The 19,398-nt window shown below is 35.1% G+C and overlaps 2 protein-coding genes across 6 annotated transcripts in view; both read left to right on the top strand.

Annotated features, from left to right (window-relative positions):
* Window positions 1-12,406, top strand: part of alpha-Man-Ia (alpha-Mannosidase class I a) — a 73,523-nt gene extending 61,117 nt beyond the window's left edge. For 4 of the 5 annotated variants that reach the window (XM_043213084.2, XM_070282974.1, XM_017245320.3 and 1 more), the window contains exons 3-7: window positions 7,686-8,298; window positions 9,203-9,427; window positions 9,494-9,632; window positions 9,697-9,958; window positions 10,497-12,406. In XM_043213084.2, the coding sequence (XP_043069019.1) occupies window positions 7,686-8,298; window positions 9,203-9,427; window positions 9,494-9,632; window positions 9,697-9,958; window positions 10,497-10,643 (1,386 nt within the window). In that variant the 3' untranslated portion in view covers window positions 10,644-12,406. Of the gene's footprint in view, window positions 1-7,685; window positions 8,299-9,202; window positions 9,428-9,493; window positions 9,633-9,696; window positions 9,959-10,496 lie in introns of those variants that run through there. The other variant, XM_070282976.1, reaches the window with a different exon arrangement.
* Window positions 12,407-14,707: 2,301 nt separating this feature from the next.
* Window positions 14,708-15,608, top strand: LOC108132868 (uncharacterized). The gene has a single exon (XM_017252440.3). It carries the CDS (start codon window positions 14,849-14,851, stop codon window positions 15,083-15,085), a length of 237 nt encoding a protein of 78 aa, XP_017107929.1. The 5' UTR covers window positions 14,708-14,848; the 3' UTR covers window positions 15,086-15,608.
* Window positions 15,609-19,398: the final 3,790 nt, after the last annotated feature.

The raw sequence follows: 19,398 nt of genomic DNA, 5'->3' as shown, positions 1-19,398 counted from the left end.
CTTTAAAAATAGCAAAGAAATTGCAAATGGTGCAAAGAAATGAAAAACAATTTTATTATTAAAATGAAAATCTTTATTAAAGAACATAATTTTGGTGGTAATACCTTATTAAAAATAAAAGATATGCCATTTAAAAATGATGTTGAATACATAAATGGTATGTTATTAAAATAATTTTACTTTAAAGAAGTATTTTTCTAAATTTAAATCAACCTGAATTTAAATATTTGAAACATATATTCCTTAAGGAATACTTTGGTATATTTCACTAATTCTTAAACTTAGGAAATCATGAAAAGAATATAAAGCTTTAGATAAAGCTTACCAATTTGTCTTAAATATGGCTAAGGTTTCAAGATATTAGACATTTATTCGCAATATATACCTTACAACATTGTTAGTAAAATGTATAAAGTATTTCAATATAAATATTTATCAAGTAACTGATACGTTTGTTTAGTTATATGATATAACTTATATCATTTCTATTGAATTTTCTGCTCCAACTAATAAGCCCTTGCCTGCTACTTATGTTTCAAGTTCAGAAGTCGGACTTGTAGAAGCCTTAGCCTTGGCTGGGAATTTCCATTGGAGGCGATTTGCCTTGGGTCTTCCGACTCTGGTCGTTTCTTCTGCGCCTTTCTTCTTCGCCGCTTTCCATTCGGCTTGTTTTCCTTTTTTCTTTCTGGCTTGTTTTGGGTCTCGTGTTCTACACATGTCGGCAGCTAATAATCGAATTGTGTTCAGCCATTTGTCCGCCCTGCCTTGTTTAATCCAGCCCGCCCGGTATTCCCCACCCCACCCATAACCATGCAAATTACAAAAAAAAAGGGTCAGCGAGGGTCAGCGGAGAAGGGGAGGTTGTGGAGAAAGGACTGCGTAGCATTGACCAATTCAACTGGCCGCCAAAAGCTGGCTGAGCCAAGTGGGAAAAGACCCAAACACCAGAACGCCAGAAAACCACAACAGTGGTCATAATTCATAAAAAGTAATTAAACAGAAAGCTTGATTGTTCTTTTAATTTTTCCAAATTGTTAGTAAGATACCTATATATTTATTTTTATCAACTATAAACAATCTGATAAGTATGGGCTAATATTGGCATTCTTTATTGACATTTTATGACTGGTTATGATTCATTGTTGATGACAAATTGATGCAGTTCATAGGAATTCTATTATTGATTAGATACATAACTTTGTGATAGGAAAGATAAAGAAAACCACAAGATACAGAAGATGTTAGGATCCGAAAGTTCCCAATTGGTATACAATGGAAACATAGAAAACCATTAAATTTGGTTTATTCTTAATGAAATGTTTTAAAGTTAACAGTAATAGACTGTAAATAGAATAGAAGTAGACTGTCTGATACCCGGTACACATGGTTGTTTTCCCACCTGATAGTTCTACAAGTACCGGTAATAAATACTTTTATTTTTACATAACTGAATCTCTTAAATAATATTTTATTTTTTAGTTAAGCTTAAATAAGTACCTAATATTTAAAATTATTTTATTTATTTTTTCGTTTACTTTCCATCACATTTGTGACCACTGTGCGGTCATCAGTTGGCTCGAAGCTCGAAATCCAATGTCCTCCAATTGGTTCGATGTCTGTGTGAGCCAAATTGGCAATGGTATCTGTATGTGTGTGTCTGCAGTAGTGTGTGTGTTTGACCAGTGGCTTGTGATGATGCACTTGCTGGCCATGTATTGAGCATTTTGACCGTGCTGACCAGTTTCATTGTCAATAGAACGGGGTCAGCAAGGGGTTAACGCAGCTTGTTAGTGACAAAAAATAAAAGAAATATTTAGAAAATGACTTAAAAAAAAAACAGTTTAGAGCTGAGAACCATATGTGCAACTCAATCAGGATTAGTTAAAAGTTTTCAACCAAAACTAGAAAACTCTCTACCTTGCAAAAACAAACAAAGTTGTCTCTGAATATATTTTGGCTTATTTCCAAAGCTACTGCTTTCATAAATGCTTTAATAGTTTCATTTAATATTTTCTTTATCATTTTTTGTTCCTTGCTATTTTTTTTGTTGAAAACTTTTAAGCTATTGGGTAATGCAGCCATGCCCACGCAGTCACTGCAGCCTTTGGCACCTTAATGCAAATAGTTGGATTGTTCTTTTGTTTTTAGGTTGATACCCTAGCAAATGGATGTACGAAGTATTTCGATGAAATCAAAAATTATATGGATAAAGAGAAAAACTCTACGATATAAATAGGGTTTCAATAAAAATTTAAAGCTCCCAGAGTTCAACATTTTGATACCGGGTTCGAAACTTCCACCATTTGTATATTTTTTTGTTTGGTGAAAATATCTTTAAAAGGTAGAAGAATCTTCTATAAAATAATAAATAATTTTATTATTTATCTTCTATAAAATCTTCTATAAAATAATAAAATAAAAAATAAATATATATTTTTATAAACATAGTCAATTGTTTTTATACATATTATATACTTAATCATTTAATAATTGTATTAAAGAAGTAAAATTTTTAAATCAAATAAATATTTTTTAAAATAAAATTCAAAGAATCCTGTGTACCCTGTAGGGTTTGAAACGTTTCATAAAATCCTAAAAAGTCCTGTGATTTTCTCAAGACACATTCGGCGAGATTACGCGACAGGGACAAAACAGGAGAGTGAGTGAGACAGAAACAGGCTAGAAAAGGGGAAGGGCTAGATGCTAGCTACTGCCCCTCGTCTTTTGCATTATTTTATGGCCTTAAGCAAATTATTTTCTTTGGAGGAGAGTTTCTGGTTAAACTTTTCTGCTGCCAGGGAAGTTGATGTTTATGTATGTGTGTATTTGGAAGTCTTTTTGCATATTTTTTACAACAATTTGCAACTTTTTTTTTTTTTTTTTAATTTTTTTGTGTTATTTTTTGAATTTTTATCTCCGGCTTTGTTCTCTTTTGTTTTGGGGAAGAAAACTTTGAGCTTTGTGCAAAAAGTTAAGGTCGGGAAGTTGCATTGAAAATATTTTGGATTATTCAATTATGGCAGAAGGGAAGCCAGAGATGCAGCCACAGGGAATAGGTATGTTGCCGTCTCTTTTGCGATTTATAGCTGCTCTCTTTCGCTCATACGTGTGTTTTCGGGTTTTTGAGTTTTGGTGCAATATCTTCTGGGTTTTTTTGGGTGAGCTGTAAAGATTGTGCTCGTAAATCGTTCATTTCTCAAGAGGCTCTGGCATTAAAGTTGGAAGCAAAGTAGATAGCAGAGGGAGCCGGCACGAGGGGCATTAGAAAGAGAGGGATGCTTTTAAAATGAGAACACGACTGAAATGAAATGCCATCAAGTGAATGACGAAAGTCACGTGCCGGCGGCTGACGAAAAACAATTCCAGCGAGTGCCAACATTCAGCTGTGGCATGCCTCAAACTAGAGGTATGTGACACCGCAAGCACTGAAGAAAATGAATACAATTATCCTAGATTTTTGACAAAATTAAGAAAATTAAATGTAATATAAATAAATTACTTCATATATTTCAAAACATATTTCTTTTATAGTTTTCTCTTATTTATATTGCATATTTTTAATTTTTAAATTTAATGTAATTTCTCACAGTGTATTTGTACCACCTGCCGCCTGGCTACCATGTTGGGACATTCCATTGCGGAAATTATGTTCCAACATACCAATACCCAGTACATATATGTTCAAGTACAGTGCTTGATGCTCAAAGGGGAATTTAGTTAAAGGAAACAAAATCTAAGCATTGAAATGAACTTTATGGCTTTTTATTTTTCTACTAAATTATACAATTAGCTTAAAATTGGATTAAATTCTTCTTTTGCCTTTAGATTTATGTATTTTTTACGATAATTTTGTTGTTCTTCATTTGGTTTATTCACTGTACTTTCATTGGGATGTCACACTCACGCACAGCCATTTGAAACTGACATTCCTGCGCCTGTGGCACGTTTTGTGCGACGTTTGCACATTGCCAGGATATAACTTGATGCTTAATGAAGACATCCAGGCACACTCGCACACACAGGGACACAAATAAACCCACCCAGTGGCATCCACAACCAGCACCAAAATACAAAAATTCACAAAGCATGCTTCGTTGTGCCGTGTGTTTGCCTAAAAGTATGCCACAAAAATACGAAAATTACTCAATCAATCAGTCAAATCCATCAAGCAGTTTCCGTAAATTAGGCAACCTGATGATTTTGTGATTTAATCCCAAAAAGGGTATCGACTTGAGCTGTTGTGCCCAGTTTTGGGGTTTATTGAATTCAATTAATTAAGTATTTGGTGGAATGGGAATTTAGGGAGCTAATTATACAACATTATTTCTATATTTGTTTTAAGAAAAGTCTTCTTCTCTAATTTAGAGTCATTTACAATATAAGCTCATATTTAAAAAAAAAAACAAATATGTAGTTATATTAATTATTATAATTAATATTACTTTATTCATTTATTTTGTTTGTAGTTTTAACACGAAATTAATTTTGAATATTTTGAACTAATGAGAATGTTTTTCAGTTTTTAAAATAAATATTTATTTTTGTATATTTAGTAAAATTCCAATTTTCAAACAACATCCAATTCAAACTAAAGCTTTATGAATTATATATAGGTCATGGGTGCTTTATAATTTAAAAATATGCCTTAATCAATATATTCAAATTATAAATTCTTCAAGGTAAAAATGTTAAATATTTCTAATAGCTAATATTATCTTGAACTAAGTCTACCCATCCCAAGAACAAAATTTCAAGTTCCAAGCTATAAGCTTAGTTCAGAAATTTTAAAGCACCAAAAAAACCATAATCTTTGTTTTATGAACTTTAACCTATCATTTAATTGTATTTTATGTTTGTTTCCGGTTTGTGTTTGGGTTCGTTTTCGTTTTCATTTAAATTTGTGCTGCTGCCGTACTTGACATTCCTGAATGTCATCCATCAATCTGAGTTCTGCGGCTCATTAAATCACAGAAGCTGCTAAGACCAAACAGCCGGCGGGAGAAATGCGAAATGCGAGCGGAGAGAAAGCAGCACAAAAGTTGCTTCCATTTGACCGCCTTGATGACCTGTGCCCTTCGTCCTTTCGCAACTGTTTCGTCCTGTTTGTAAGCCCCTTTCTCACACTTTTCCGCACACAGCTGTTGTAATCCGTTTAAAGTGTTTTTGCGGGTTGTAAACATTTCGACTTTTAATTCACTGACAGCGGTTCTTCATTCTCCATTCCCCATTCTGGCCATTCTGCCCAGTGCTCCCTCTCTCTGTCTTTTGATGTATAGCCATCTCTTTTGGTGACCACCGGCTTTGGGGTTTTCCGGAGAATTGCGGCCGGAATCCGGAATCCGGTGGTCCCAAGGAGGTATCTGTCCCCGAATAAATGTTTTTTTTTTCCGGTTAAGAGTTTAATTCGCAAATAAAAAGCTGCTAATTAGGTTTTTGGGGTGAAAAATAAAAATAATACATTAATGGAGGGGAACGATAATAAGAGATTTGGTTACTTTAAAGTCCAGTCACTTAAATGCTTTAAAATTATGAAATAAATAATTAAACGTTCCCCTAAACCGCATTTAAAGTTTAAAGTTTTAGAGCCTTAGTGAGTCTCTGATTTAAACCATTTAAGGGGTTAAGCTGGAGGGTTAAAGGGTTGGTCTGAGTGGGTTAAGTGGGTGGACGTTCTGTAGGTTATGTCAACGCGTTGGACTTTAATTAATTACCGGGAAAATTGTTAATATTTGTTCAGCCCTTTCCTTTGCTCTTCTCTGCCAAAAACAAAAGCAAACATCAAGAAAGAGAGAGGGAATGGTTGGGAAAATAGAAAGAGAAAGGTGAAACAAAGTACACAGAAGAAAATAAATGAAAAGAAGAATATAGTGGGTATTTTATAGTTGGTATTTTAAAATTGTTATGTTATTTTTATAGTTAGCATTCTATGGGATTTATTTTAAAGTTTAGTATTTTATAATATTAATTGAAGTTAGAATAAGAAAACAAAACAAAGACTTAAGAATATATTAAATAATATATGTTGTTTAAATATTGTATTATTTTCAGGTCAAAGTTTTTATTTTGGTATTTTGATAAAAAAAATTATGGATACCCGGTACTTCTTAAGCTTGAGGCTTTCAAATAAGATTGTTTTGGAGATTTGAAACTAAGTTTGGTTTTAAATTGTATTTTTCCATATTTTTGTGAGCTTTCTCTGGCTTTTAAAGTACCGGGACTCAAACACAATAGTTAATATTACTTAATACTTAAGAACTAAATCTTTCCTTGGCTTAATTTTTTAAGTGCCGTATGCTTTGTAGTGCGGTCGTAATTTAATTTTTGCGCAAAAATGGAGAAAAAATTGCACCAAATGAAACCCAAACCGAAACGTGGAGGGGGGGCGACCGGAAGTGGACTGTGGAGATGGGAGAGCTAGCTAGTGGGCAGGAGTTTAACGTGAGAGGCTCTCGAAAGTATGCAATGCCAAATTATGCTATATGTGCAGGTGTGAGTATGCAAACGGATGTGAATACAAGGCAAAATGCAAATGCTTGCAGCAGAGGCTACACCATCACAAAAAACAACACACACACGCACAAATGTGAAAGCACGCACACAAATGCAAAGCCAAATACTTGCACTAAAACGAATGAAAGCTAAAAAAAAAAAAGTAAAATGAATCCTGATGTTTTCTAGAATAAAGAATGACGTCGAATATTAAAATATCCTATCCTTGAATTTATTTAATGAACAAAATAATTTTAAATTTTTTTTTAAATTTGATGCAAACAATGCTTTTTTTAAACCTTTAAATATAATTAATGTCATTACATTAATGAAAATAATATTCTTATCCAAAGATAATTTTTGGAACTTCGGTTGAGATCATTCAGAAATAATTTCCCTGACGAATTGTGCGTAGGGAAAAATCAAAATACTTACTTTTGTGGTATTTTGTTAAATTTACTGATTTTTTTATTTATTTAAAGCTTAAATCATATCCCTAATATCCTTCATACCCCTTGGCAGGGTATTGTAGTTTCAGAGGATTTTCCGCTGTCCATTTCATTAACATTTCTGTGGCTACCGCGAAACTACGTGACTTTTCAGGTGCGCGGACTGCAGGTGGGCGATATTCAATTGAAGCAGCACCAACTACAAAAAAAAAACACATTAAAAAAAAAATGGGGAAAAATAGGAGAATACGGGTGAAAAATCAACTTTTACGTTTGCAAACATTGCAAACCGAATTGGAAGCGAGAAAGCAAACATGAAATAAATTCTACTAAAGGCCAAACATTAAGCAGAGTAAATACAGATTCAAAGGAAAAAACTGCTGAAATCCTGCAAAAAAAGAGATGAATTTTTAATGTGCAGATATGTATTCCCCTATTTTGTGGGTGGCCGTTTGGTTAATTGAAAATTGTTAAAGAATAATGGTTAGTTCGGGGAAATTAAATTCGAGGTTTAAAGTTTAAAGGTATCGGATGTTACAAGGCCTAAGTATTTATTTTATGTTAGACTAGATCAATGATTTTGTAATAAACTAATACACTTTTTAAATATATGGCAGAACTTCTATTTTGTTTAGTTTTTATATACATATTTATATATAAGAGCATATTTTTTATTATTAAATATTTTTAATTTTTTCTTAAAAAACAAGAAATTCTTAAGAAATTTTTCTTAAAATTATCTTTCAGATGATGGAGCACGCGTGGCACAACTACAAGCTGTACGCGTGGGGCAAGAACGAGCTGCGTCCCCTGTCGCAACGAGCCCATGTGGGCAGTATTTTTGGGTCGTACGACCTGGGGGCCACGATCGTCGACGGACTGGACACCCTGTACATCATGGGACTGGAGAAGGAGTACCGCGAGGGTCGCGACTGGATCGAACGGAAATTCTCGCTGGATAACATCAGTGCCGAGTTGAGTGTCTTTGAGACGAATATCCGCTTCGTGGGCGGCATGCTCACCCTGTACGCCTTCACGGGGGATCCACTGTACAAGGAGAAGGCCCAGCACATTGCCGACAAGCTGCTGCCTGCCTTCCAAACGCCCACGGGCATACCCTACGCCCTGGTGAACACCAAGACGGGCGTGGCCAAAAACTACGGCTGGGCCTCCGGTGGCAGCTCGATCCTGTCGGAGTTTGGTACTCTGCACTTGGAGTTCGCCTACCTAAGCGACATTACCGGGAATCCACTGTACCGCGAACGCGTGCAGACCATACGTCAGGTGCTAAAGGAGATTGAGAAACCAAAGGGACTTTATCCCAACTTCCTGAACCCCAAGACGGGCAAATGGGGACAGTGTAAGTTTTATAAATATTTTTAACACTAGTTGTAGGGAGTTATTAATATATTTTCTAGGAGATTCAAGAACATTGAAGATTTATAAGAATAGTTTTGTAGATATTTTATGGAGATTCAGAAAGATGGAGTTTACAAGTCACAAAAATTTGGAGAAATTATTTTTCAGCCTTGGATTTCATATTTTTTCCTGCTACTTTTTAATATTTTTTCAAATATATTCCTTTGTTGAAAACAAGAAAAAACAAGAATGGAAAGCTAACTTCGGGCGGAGCCGAAGTTGATATACCCTTGCAGTTAAAACCGGATATATATCGCAAACATCGGATATAGTTGGCCGATCCTTATGAGTATATGATAATATATAACCCAATTTATTAAAATATAAAATCTAAAAAAAATTCCAAACTTCTATGTTTAACAATACGTCCAATTCCGATCGTTCAGTTTTATGGCAGCTATAAGATATAGTCAGCCGGTCGTTATTAAATTTGGTAGGTCGGAATAACTCACCAAAAATATAATCAGTACCAAGTTCCAGATTTCTTACTTCAAAAACACGAAAGTTGGGTCATTTCCGATCGTTCAGTTATATGGCAGCTATAGGATATAGTCGGCCGGTCCTTATTAAAGTTGGCACGTCGAAAAATTTTGCCAAAAATATTTCTCGTGTCAAATTTGAAATCTCTAACTCTTAAAACACCAAAGTTATACCATTTCCGATCAATCAGTTATATGACAGCTATGGGAGTCAGCCGATCCCGGTGGTTCCGACTCATAAACTGCGTGCAAAGGATAATTTTTTTGTATTTGTCTTGAAATAAGACTGTTGAATAAGACTTTTAAAACTCACCTCTTTCCATGTTTTCAATATTCTTAATAATATATAAATAATTTGTTTTTTAGTGCACATGTCATTGGGCGCCTTGGGCGACAGCTATTATGAGTATCTGCTAAAGGCCTGGCTGCAATCCGGGCAAACCGACGAAGAGGCCCGGGAGATGTACGATGAGGCCATGTTGGCCATTATGGACAAGATGGTACGAACCAGTCCCAATGGACTGACCTATGTCTCGGATCTGAAGTTCGATCGGTTGGAGCATAAAATGGATCATCTGGCCTGCTTCTCGGGTGAGTTTTAAATGTGTATTTCTATTGGGAAACGTTATTTAAATATTCTTTTTATTATATGTTTAGGTGGCCTGTTCGCCCTGGGAGCAGCCACGCGTCAAAATGATCACACAAACAAGTACATGGAAGTGGGAAAGGGCATTACCAATACATGCCACGAGAGTTACGTGAGAACGCCAACTCAACTGGGTCCCGAGGCTTTCCGGTGAGTTTTGCATTTTGAATTTTCAGAATTATTGCTCAAATAATTAATCATTTTAACCCAACAGCTTCAGTGATGCCGTGGAGGCACGTGCCCTGCGATCACAGGAGAAGTACTACATCCTGCGACCGGAGACCTTTGAGAGCTACTTCGTCCTGTGGCGACTGACGCACGACCAGAAGTACAGGGACTGGGGCTGGGAGGCGGTCCTAGCCCTGGAGAAGCACTGCCGCACAGCGCACGGTTACTGCGGCCTGCGAAATGTCTACCAGCAGGAGCCGCAAAAGGACGATGTCCAGCAGAGCTTCTTCCTCGCCGAAACGCTTAAGGTGAGGTGCCAAAGGATCAAGTAGGATTTTGGGAGAACAAATAAACAGTCGTATTCCTTTTCCCTTTAGTCATGGTAGTTTAAAATATATTACAAGATATTAGAGAATATGTATTTTGTTTTGAAATCTCAGTCTCAAATCTGATCGCACTGTTCAAGCCGTACATACGTAGATTGGCAGCGTCACTTGAGCATATTTTTTAAGAAACAAAGAATCTGATAATTTTTGAGAAAATATGATGTTAGAATAAAAATCTTGCATTTGTTTTGTGATAAATGTAGAATATTGATTACAAAATTAACAAAAATGTTTTCGAAACAATTTAACATAAAAGTCTTTAATTTTGCAAATATATTCGAAATAATATATTATTTTAAATGTTTCAACAAAGAAGCTAATACTAATATTTAAAATTCGCCTTAGGCTTTAAACAAACTGAGGAAAGTTTGTTTCTCCCCCGAAAATACTATTAATACCCTTTGTATATTGAGACTGCCATATCCTATCGAATCTGGACTAATATTGTGTTACTTTTCAGTACCTGTACTTGCTGTTCTCGGACGACTCTGTGCTGCCGCTGGACGAGTGGGTGTTCAACACGGAGGCGCATCCGCTGCCCATCAAGGGGGCGAACGCCTTCTACCGCCAGGCGCCCGTGACGCTCCCGGCCTCGAATGCCTCGTAAGCGGGCCAACGATGGCCGCTAGTTGGCCTCCTGCTGCTGGCCAAGATGCACCTTACTTAGCTCCCCCGGACATCTGCATACTTATATGTGCGAAGGACCTTTTTTGTGTCTTTGTTTCGTTTTAATAGGGTTTTTTTTTTCGTTAGTAGGTAGCTTAGCGTAATGCAATGACAACTGCGTTGGCAAAACAATTGTAATCTCAGCCGAGGCGCACGAGAACCTTTCGATGTAACATATTTATAAAGCTTGCACATACATATATATATATAAAGATATATATACACATATATGTAGGAAACCAAACGGATATATCGTAGTTTAGTTTTTAACTCTGCACAAGTTTCTCCCACATACGAATTTTTTTTTTGAATCTTTTTTTTTAAGAAGTGTAATAATCCAGATATTGACAGAGGTGTGGGGAGAACGATGATGACGAAGGCGGTGACCTCAATTTCCATTAGCGAAACACTCTTGATATTAAAGATATAATAATATATTATGGATTACGGATATATGTGTAAATGTAAAACTCAGGTGTTCTAAATATGATTTTCCTTGCATTCACAAGGCACTTTCTCACTAACTAACCAGCAACCAGCTACGTAACTATCTCTGAAGCATTCTATCAAGCAATTCTCGATCTACGACTATACCTTTGACTATATCTCATGTGAAGAGCAGAGAGAGCAGGTGGCATTTCGATAGATAGTTGGAGCTACTCTGCTGACTTCCAATTCGAATCTTTGATCACTTTGTTTTGTAAATAATTTCTCAACTTTCCTCGCAAAATGAAGGCGGCAGAAAATCGAATTGATATTTATACAAATATATAAATGCATATATTCTTACACATTGTTTACTTTGTAGTCTAAATATTTAAATATAAATCTAAATCTAAAACTAGAGTCTAGCTTACTTGATGTAATAAGAAGGAATGAGAAGAAATCAAGAGAATTCGAAACATCAATGAATGAAATATTTCAATGTACGAAAATCAATTTATATTTGTATTCGTATTTGTATTTAATTAAATCAAATGAATCGTAGGCAATTGTTAAAATAAAATAATTATACAATGGCACCCAGCTGATCAGCAGTCGATCGATTGCGGTAGGATTGTAAAGGATTTTTTTATAATACAACAGCAACCGCTAACAGAAAACATAAAAAAGAAAAACAACAATAATCATATTTATAATTCTATTAGAAGTGTAATCAATAGTCCGTAAGGCAACACACATCGCATGAAGAAGGGATAAACATTAGAAATTATGCAATTGTTTTTTTTTTATTATAAAACCTGCACAGCCCATGGGCTGTGTAAAGTGATTAAATAACAGTAAACTTAAATTAATAACACCTAGAAGCTAAGGCATAAATGTGACAAGAAGAGAATTTTTAAAGGAAATTTTAACACAACAACTTAAATAATGAAAAACTTATTTGAAACCAATAAAGAGAACTTAAATAACAAACAGATTAATAACCATTCAAAGGATTAACAAAGAGAACTAAGCATTAACTTAGACTTTACACCAAAACACATTTTTTTGTTTAGATCAAATTAGAGTTGAGGCAAATACAAGTATCCAGATATCCAGAAGCGTATCTGATGCTCTGGCGATATTAAATGAAAACAAAAAGCAAATGGAAATGCATAAATTATCCATCAACTGCGGTTCCTGAGCTGCTGAAGATGAAAATTGTATTTTGCCTAAATAATAAGTTTAATAAAGATCTAATATTTAACTTAAAAATATAAACTCGAGTGTTTTATTTATTATTAATTAAAAGGAGCCGAAAATAAATATTTTTATTTATTTAACATTGTGCATTTGTCTTGATAGTTGTCTGCCTTTAACAAGCACTCCTCCTTCAAATACAGATGCAGATAGATCCAGATACAGATACAGATATCTTGCCACATAAGGCACTCGAATCTCAATTAATGAGCACTTGAACTGCGCGTGTCAACTGTCCGTATACTTAATGAAGAAACTTGCACAAAAGCGCACAGACACAAAGCACAGAACTGAGGTTAACAACATTCTCCGGCGATTCAGCAATTCGGCGGTTCGAGAACCCGGAAAGGAAGGGACCATACGTCGAGACAAAAAGCCAATCATCCACCCTTAACTCCACAACGATTAACCCTTTGAAAGTATTTATATTTTTGTTGATAAATTATTTTTATTTTTTCCAAAATTCTTTAAAGTAGTAAATGGTAGTCTATGTATTTGTTTTCTTGATTTAGACCACCTCTCAAGGCAGTTTACAAGCATGTCGGTCTGTCCGCTAATGTGCTTCTACGCTAGACTAGACTCTTTATTTCGAAGCTATCGACTTGAAAATATATCTTATCGCTTTCTTGTAACCGATCGACCGAAATTCCCATTCATTATTTGTTTTTTAGATCTCTTAAAGGAGTATATACTATTTTATTATTATATTTAGTAATTATGTATTTATACGTATATAATAGAGAGGGTGAACATTTTAATATAATATTCTATACATTTAAATTAATTTTGATTATATTAATTCTTCTGCATTTAAATACTTCATTGGAAAATATGTCTGTAAATAAGGAAGCCCGGACATTCTAGGGTTAAAATCTCTTCCTTTGGTGAGCAAAGTCCGAAGTCTTGGAGCATAAGATCCCCTCCCGCGGAGCGAATACTTGGCAACTTACTGCAACAAGGCGAATGGGAACAAAGCATAACCATAAAACGGAGGAGTGCCAAGCGACGATTGCATTAAAACACCCACCGCCACCCACCGCCCACTTATCGCCTCCCACCATTTGCAACTCGAATCACAAAGAGAGAGAGTGCTGCCGGGAGCCACACAAAGAGAGGGTGCAGCACGTGAGCAAGGGAGTGGGAAACCAGGAACGAGACAGTTCCAGACCCTGGAATCCGGAGTAACGCAGACCGGTCTCTCGTCCGGCTCTTTTTGTCCATTCTCTCTCTCTTTAGATGTGACTATACTGGGGATCTGAAAACATAAAATAGCAAAGAAATAGCTAGATTTTGAATAGAATAAAATACTCAATTATAATAATAATTAATAAAATGTAAATGGTTCATAATAAAATTTAATGGACAAGTTAATTTAATGGACAGGTTAAAAAGTTTTATTTCAATTCATAACCCTTATACAAAAGTTACAAAAACTTTAAATTAGTTTTATTTAAGAACACATACTAAACATGCGTTTTTATTTGAAGAATGAAACTTGTAATTGATTGCAAATTGTTCGTTCTTGATTACTATACTACATATATATTTTATTATAAGATTATACTAAAAGAAAAGAGTATTATTTTATTTTAAAAAAAGTTTAGTATTATAGCCCTTATTGAAAAAAAACATTATATTTTTGTTTGCAAAAAAATTACATGAATATAGCGTTAAACAAGCTAAACGATCAACAATGCTTCTGTTTGTTGTTGTTGCTCTGAATGTTGTTGTTCTCTGTTGTCGCTCGTTGTTGTTGGCTTCTTTGTTGACTAGACGAGCCCGCCAGACCGGCTGTGTGTTGGTGTGCGTGTGTATCTGTGTGCTTCTCTCTGGCATACCCTAAGTTTTCCTAAAAAAGTATTTCAAGTGGTTGCAAAAAAAGGTTTGCTTACAAAATATTGACATACTCGAAATGCTCTTAACCATTTAAACTGTAATGAAATATATTTTTAACCGATATTGATGTTTTTTAATCTTTAAGCCTTTGAAAAGCTTATATGATAATTTTTAGACTTTGATAAGACTTTAAAAATGAGTAATATATTTTTACTAATATTCATTTTATCTTATGATTTGCATTTATTTTTAAAAAAGAAATAGAACAAAGAAATATTTTTCAGAGTTCGTTTTATTAAAATTTAAACTAAATACTAAATTTAATACTTGTAAGTCACATTTTGATCAATAATTAATTTTTTATTACAAAAAGAAGTTCCAGGGCATCCTCTGGTCGGCTACCTGATCTATGGCCTCTCTTTGTGGCTTGTTTTTTTGTGTTTTTTGTTTTGGTCGTTGACGTTGCGGCGTTGCTTCTAGCAAACAGCACAGTTCGCATCGAGACTTCGAGCAGAGAGGCAGCAGTTGCAGATAGAGATACAAATCCAGATAGAGATAGAGTGTGAGCCGCAGATACAGATACCAGTGACCAGATTGAGATACAACTTCAGCAGATCCAGTTGCAAAATGCCGTTCCCCATTCATCCGCCCAAGCAAATGCCCTGCCCCCACTGGCAGCACTTCCCCATCAGTCCGGTGGACACCAAGCCGAATCCCTTCGACACCGTGGGCGGAGCAGCGGCCGCCGCCCAGGCGTCCCAGGGCAACAACAAGCCGCCGGAGCCGGTGTCCTACAGATATTGCTTGCAGTGCAAGACCTCCGGCAAGGAGGTGGCCAATGGCCACTCCTCCGACCGGGAGTGAATGCTGGGAATCGAAGGAAAAGGTCACCCAAAAACACCCTACTTCACACTTCACAGCCACCCATCGAAAAGGTGACATTGCTCTGGAGTACTCCGAAAGTAATCAGCAAAGTAATCAATGAAATAATCAGCCATCACCTGTAATCAATCCACTTACCAGAGGACAATGGAATCACTAGCTTTCCCTGCACGAGTGCTTTTAAAAAGATATAAAAAAAATTATGAAAAAAACACACAAACCTTAATTTATAAAGGCTTAAAAAACTAAATGATATTTAAACAAAAATGAGAAAAAAAACTCAACAAGAATTATTAATGTTTTTTTTTTTTGTGCATAAAAAATCCTAAATATTGTTCTTAAAATTTTTTTTTACTTTCGAACTACTCTAAAAATACTAAGAACTTAAGAAGAATTTAAACATCCAAAAACATCTTTTTTGTTGGTGAAGAAAAGAAAAGCCTTAGTGATTATTTAACCTAAGCACATGTTCCATTTTAATTATTTTTTTTGTTTTTTATACCCTTGCAGAGGGTATTATAATTTTGTCCAAAAGTGTGCAACGCAGTGAAGGAGACATCTCCGACCCTATAAAGTATATATATTCTTGATCAGGATCACCTCCTGAGTTGATATGAGCATGTCCGTCTGTCCGTCTGTCCGTCTGTCCGTCTGTCCGTCTGTCTGTCTGTCTGTTTCTACGCGAACTAGTCTCTCAGTTTTAAAGCTATCGACTTGAAACTTTGCACACACCCTTCTTTCCTTTGCACGCAGTATATAAGTCGGAACGACCGGGATCGGCCGACTATATCCTATAGCTGCCATATAACTGATTGATCGGAAATGGTATAACTTTGGTGTTTTTAGAGTTAGAGAGTTCAAATTTGACACGAGAGCTATTTTTAGCAAAACATTACGACATGCCAAATTTCATAAGGATCGGACGACTATATCCTATAGCTGCCATATAACTGAACGATCGGAAATGACCCAACTTTCGTGTTTTTGAAGATAGAAAGCTGGAATTTAATACAGATTCTATTTTTGGTCAGTTGACCCAACCTACCAAATTTCATTAGGATCGGCCGACTATATCCCATAGCTGCCATATAACTGAACGATCGGAAATGGTATTTGGTAGAAATATCAACTTTCGTATTTTTGAAGATAGAAGTTTGGGACTCTTTTTAGATTTTGTATTGTAATAAATTGGATTATATATTCCTATTTCCATAAGGATCGGCCAACTATATCCGATGTTTGCGATATATATCCGGTTTTAACTGCAAGGGTATATAAACTTCGGCTCCGCCCGAAGTTAGCTTTCCTTTCTTGTTTTTTTTTGATGTCTCTATACTTAATTTAAGCATTTTTTTACGTATTTAAGTTGTATTTAGAGCTAAAGACTACAGTTTATAATATTTTTTGATATAACCTATATACATATATAAATATATATCTGTATAAGAAGCGCTAATAAACGCACGACGCATTTTAAAAAACGAGTTCTACACAAGTACATAAATACTTCGTATACCTATACGATACATACATATGTTGGGATTTTTAATAGTGTGAGTTCTATAGTTTTTTTTTTTTGGGCAACAACTCTGGCTTTGTTTGTTTTCTGTTTTGTTTTCATTTTCGTTCGTTCTGCCTACCTCTGGTTTTGTTTTTGTTTTTATCAATAATTTTCAAGGTCGCAGACCAAAAACGCGATAAGAGCGGCTTGAGATTTGGTGTTCTTTTTTTGGAAAAATCAAGAACGTTCTGTCTGCTTTTCATTCGACTTTAAAAAGTGTCAAGCATTTTGTGACAAAGTTCAACAAACTGTTGGAATTAAAGCGAAGCAAATGAAAAGCGAAAGCCGGTGGAAGGGGCATTTAGGAGGGAGAAAGGGTGGAGGGGTGGGCGGAAGATGGGTGGGTTGAAATAATTGCATTCGTTCGCCGCATGCAAAATAATTGAGCACAATTCTCGGAGAGTTCATTTATATGCATGCCAAAGATGCAACTGCACTGCCAGAAATTATGAGGCACATAGTATGTACTTCGTTCTAAGAGAAAAACTTTTTGCCCAGTGGAATCTACAGCCAAGCCACAATTTTGTTTTTAAAAGTTCTGAACAAATTCTGTAACATTTAAGAGTTGAATAATAATGATCTTATTATAAAACTTCATTATCTTTTATAGTTTTTTGTAAAAAGAAAATTTTAAAGCAATATTGTTTAGTTCGATCGTGGTGTAACCCCTTAATCTATTTCATAGTAAAAATGTAAAAAAATGTTGCTCACTAATCAACAATCTTCCTATTTTTTTCCTTTAATAAAAAACTTGATCATATGTTTATTAATTTACGTATTTAAATAAAAATTAAAGAAGCCTGAGAACAACACATTTTTCTTTTTATAAATATAAAACTGAGTGTATCTTCTTTTTTATACTCACTGTATTAAATTCATAGCTTATCTTGCTGACAAACCATTGTGAGGATTCCTATATTTGATTAGGTTATTTTTCGTATTCTAATTTTTTTTTTAATATACATATGTATATATTTTTACATTTTATTTTATTTTTTAACATACATATGTAGTACATTATGTACATAAATTATAAATGAATAGGTGCTATTGATGACCAATCAAAAAACATTGCATTTTAAAAACTTTATAGGGTTTAGTTTTAAAAAATTTAGATTATTTCCAAGTTACTCCTGATTTTGGCACAGTGTGTGCATGTATTTATGTAAGGATGTGCTGATGCTTGTATGCTGGGCACTCATGCCTGTGTCTGTACTATATTTAACCTTATCGCGTGAGTCTGCGAATGCGTGTGCGAATAAATAATATTGAGTGAATATCGCTGCAAATAGTAGTTGAATGGTTCATGTTACTCTCGCCGAGCGGATCGGCTGATTGGTGACATTAGCGTACTGGAAATGAAAAATTTCGATTTCGATTGTCGGACCCTATATTTCGGCATTGTGTGTTCTAATTAATAAGTTTATGGTCGCCGATTTCGGACTGGCTTATCTCTAGTCGGTACGGACATTATCTGGGTTTCTGGGTCTGGCCAACGTGCCCCCTAAAAATCACACATAAACCCAAACCGATATACCCGTGTCGAGATATGCAATCTGAAAAAAGTAAAGATAAAAGTGAAAACAAACACAAATAAAATACACACAAGAATACACATTTAACAATAAACATTAAGAGGAATAATATTTATTTGAAATAATTTTAAACAATTTTTTAATAAATTATGTATATACAGTGTAACAAGCATCGAGGAAAAATTGCATTTAATATATTAATATATTAATAATTAAATTTAATCTGAAAACTGAAATAGATAACACATTTAGAGAAGCTTCAATAATATTAACTTACTTACTTAAGTAAGTAAATATTGTATATCAGCGTTTGATTTGATATTTATACCCTTGCAGAGGGTATTATAATTTTGTCCAAAAGTGTGCAACGCAGTGAAGGAGACATCTCCGACCCTATAAAGTATGTATATTCTTGATCAGGATCACCTCCTGAGTTGATATGAGCATGTCCGTCTGTCCGTCTGTCCGTCTGTCCGTCTGTCTGTCCGTCTGTCTGTCCGTCTGTCTGTCTGTTTCTACGCGAACTAGTCTCTCAGTTTTGAAGCTATCGTCTTGAAACTTTGCACACACCCTTCTTTCCTTTGCACGCAGTATATAAGTCGGAACGGCCGGGATCGGCCGACTATATCCTATAGCTGCCATATAACTGATTGATCGGAAATGGTATAACTTTGGTGTTTTTAAAGTTAGAGAGTTCAAATTTTAGGTGAGAGCTATTTTTGGCAAAATAATACGACATGCCAAATTTCATAAGGATCGGCCGACTATATCCTATAGCTGCCATACAACTGACCGATCGGAATTGACCCAACTTTTGTGTTTTTAAATATAGAAAGCTGGAACTTGGTACAGATTATATTTTTGGTCAGTTAATCCGACTTACCAAATTTTATAACGACCGGCTTATCTTATAGTTGCCATATAATTGAACGATCGGAAATGGTTTTTGGTAGAAATACCAACTCTGGTATTTTGGAAATAGAAATTTGGGATTTTTTTTAGATTCTATATAATAATAACTTGAGTTATATTATCATATTCTCATAAGGATCGGCCAACTATATACGATGTTTGCGATATATATCCGGTTTTACCTGCAAGGGTATATCAACTTCGGCTCCGCCCGAAGTTAGCTTTCCTTTCTTGTTTTACTTAATATTATTGAAGCTTCTCTTAGATGCTTAAGATGCTTAATCTAC

Source organism: Drosophila bipectinata, chromosome XR, assembly GCF_030179905.1.
Source record: "Drosophila bipectinata strain 14024-0381.07 chromosome XR, DbipHiC1v2, whole genome shotgun sequence".
NCBI classification, from domain to species: Eukaryota; Metazoa; Arthropoda; class Insecta; order Diptera; family Drosophilidae; genus Drosophila; species Drosophila bipectinata.
This window is presented reverse-complemented; position numbering and strand designations above follow the sequence as displayed.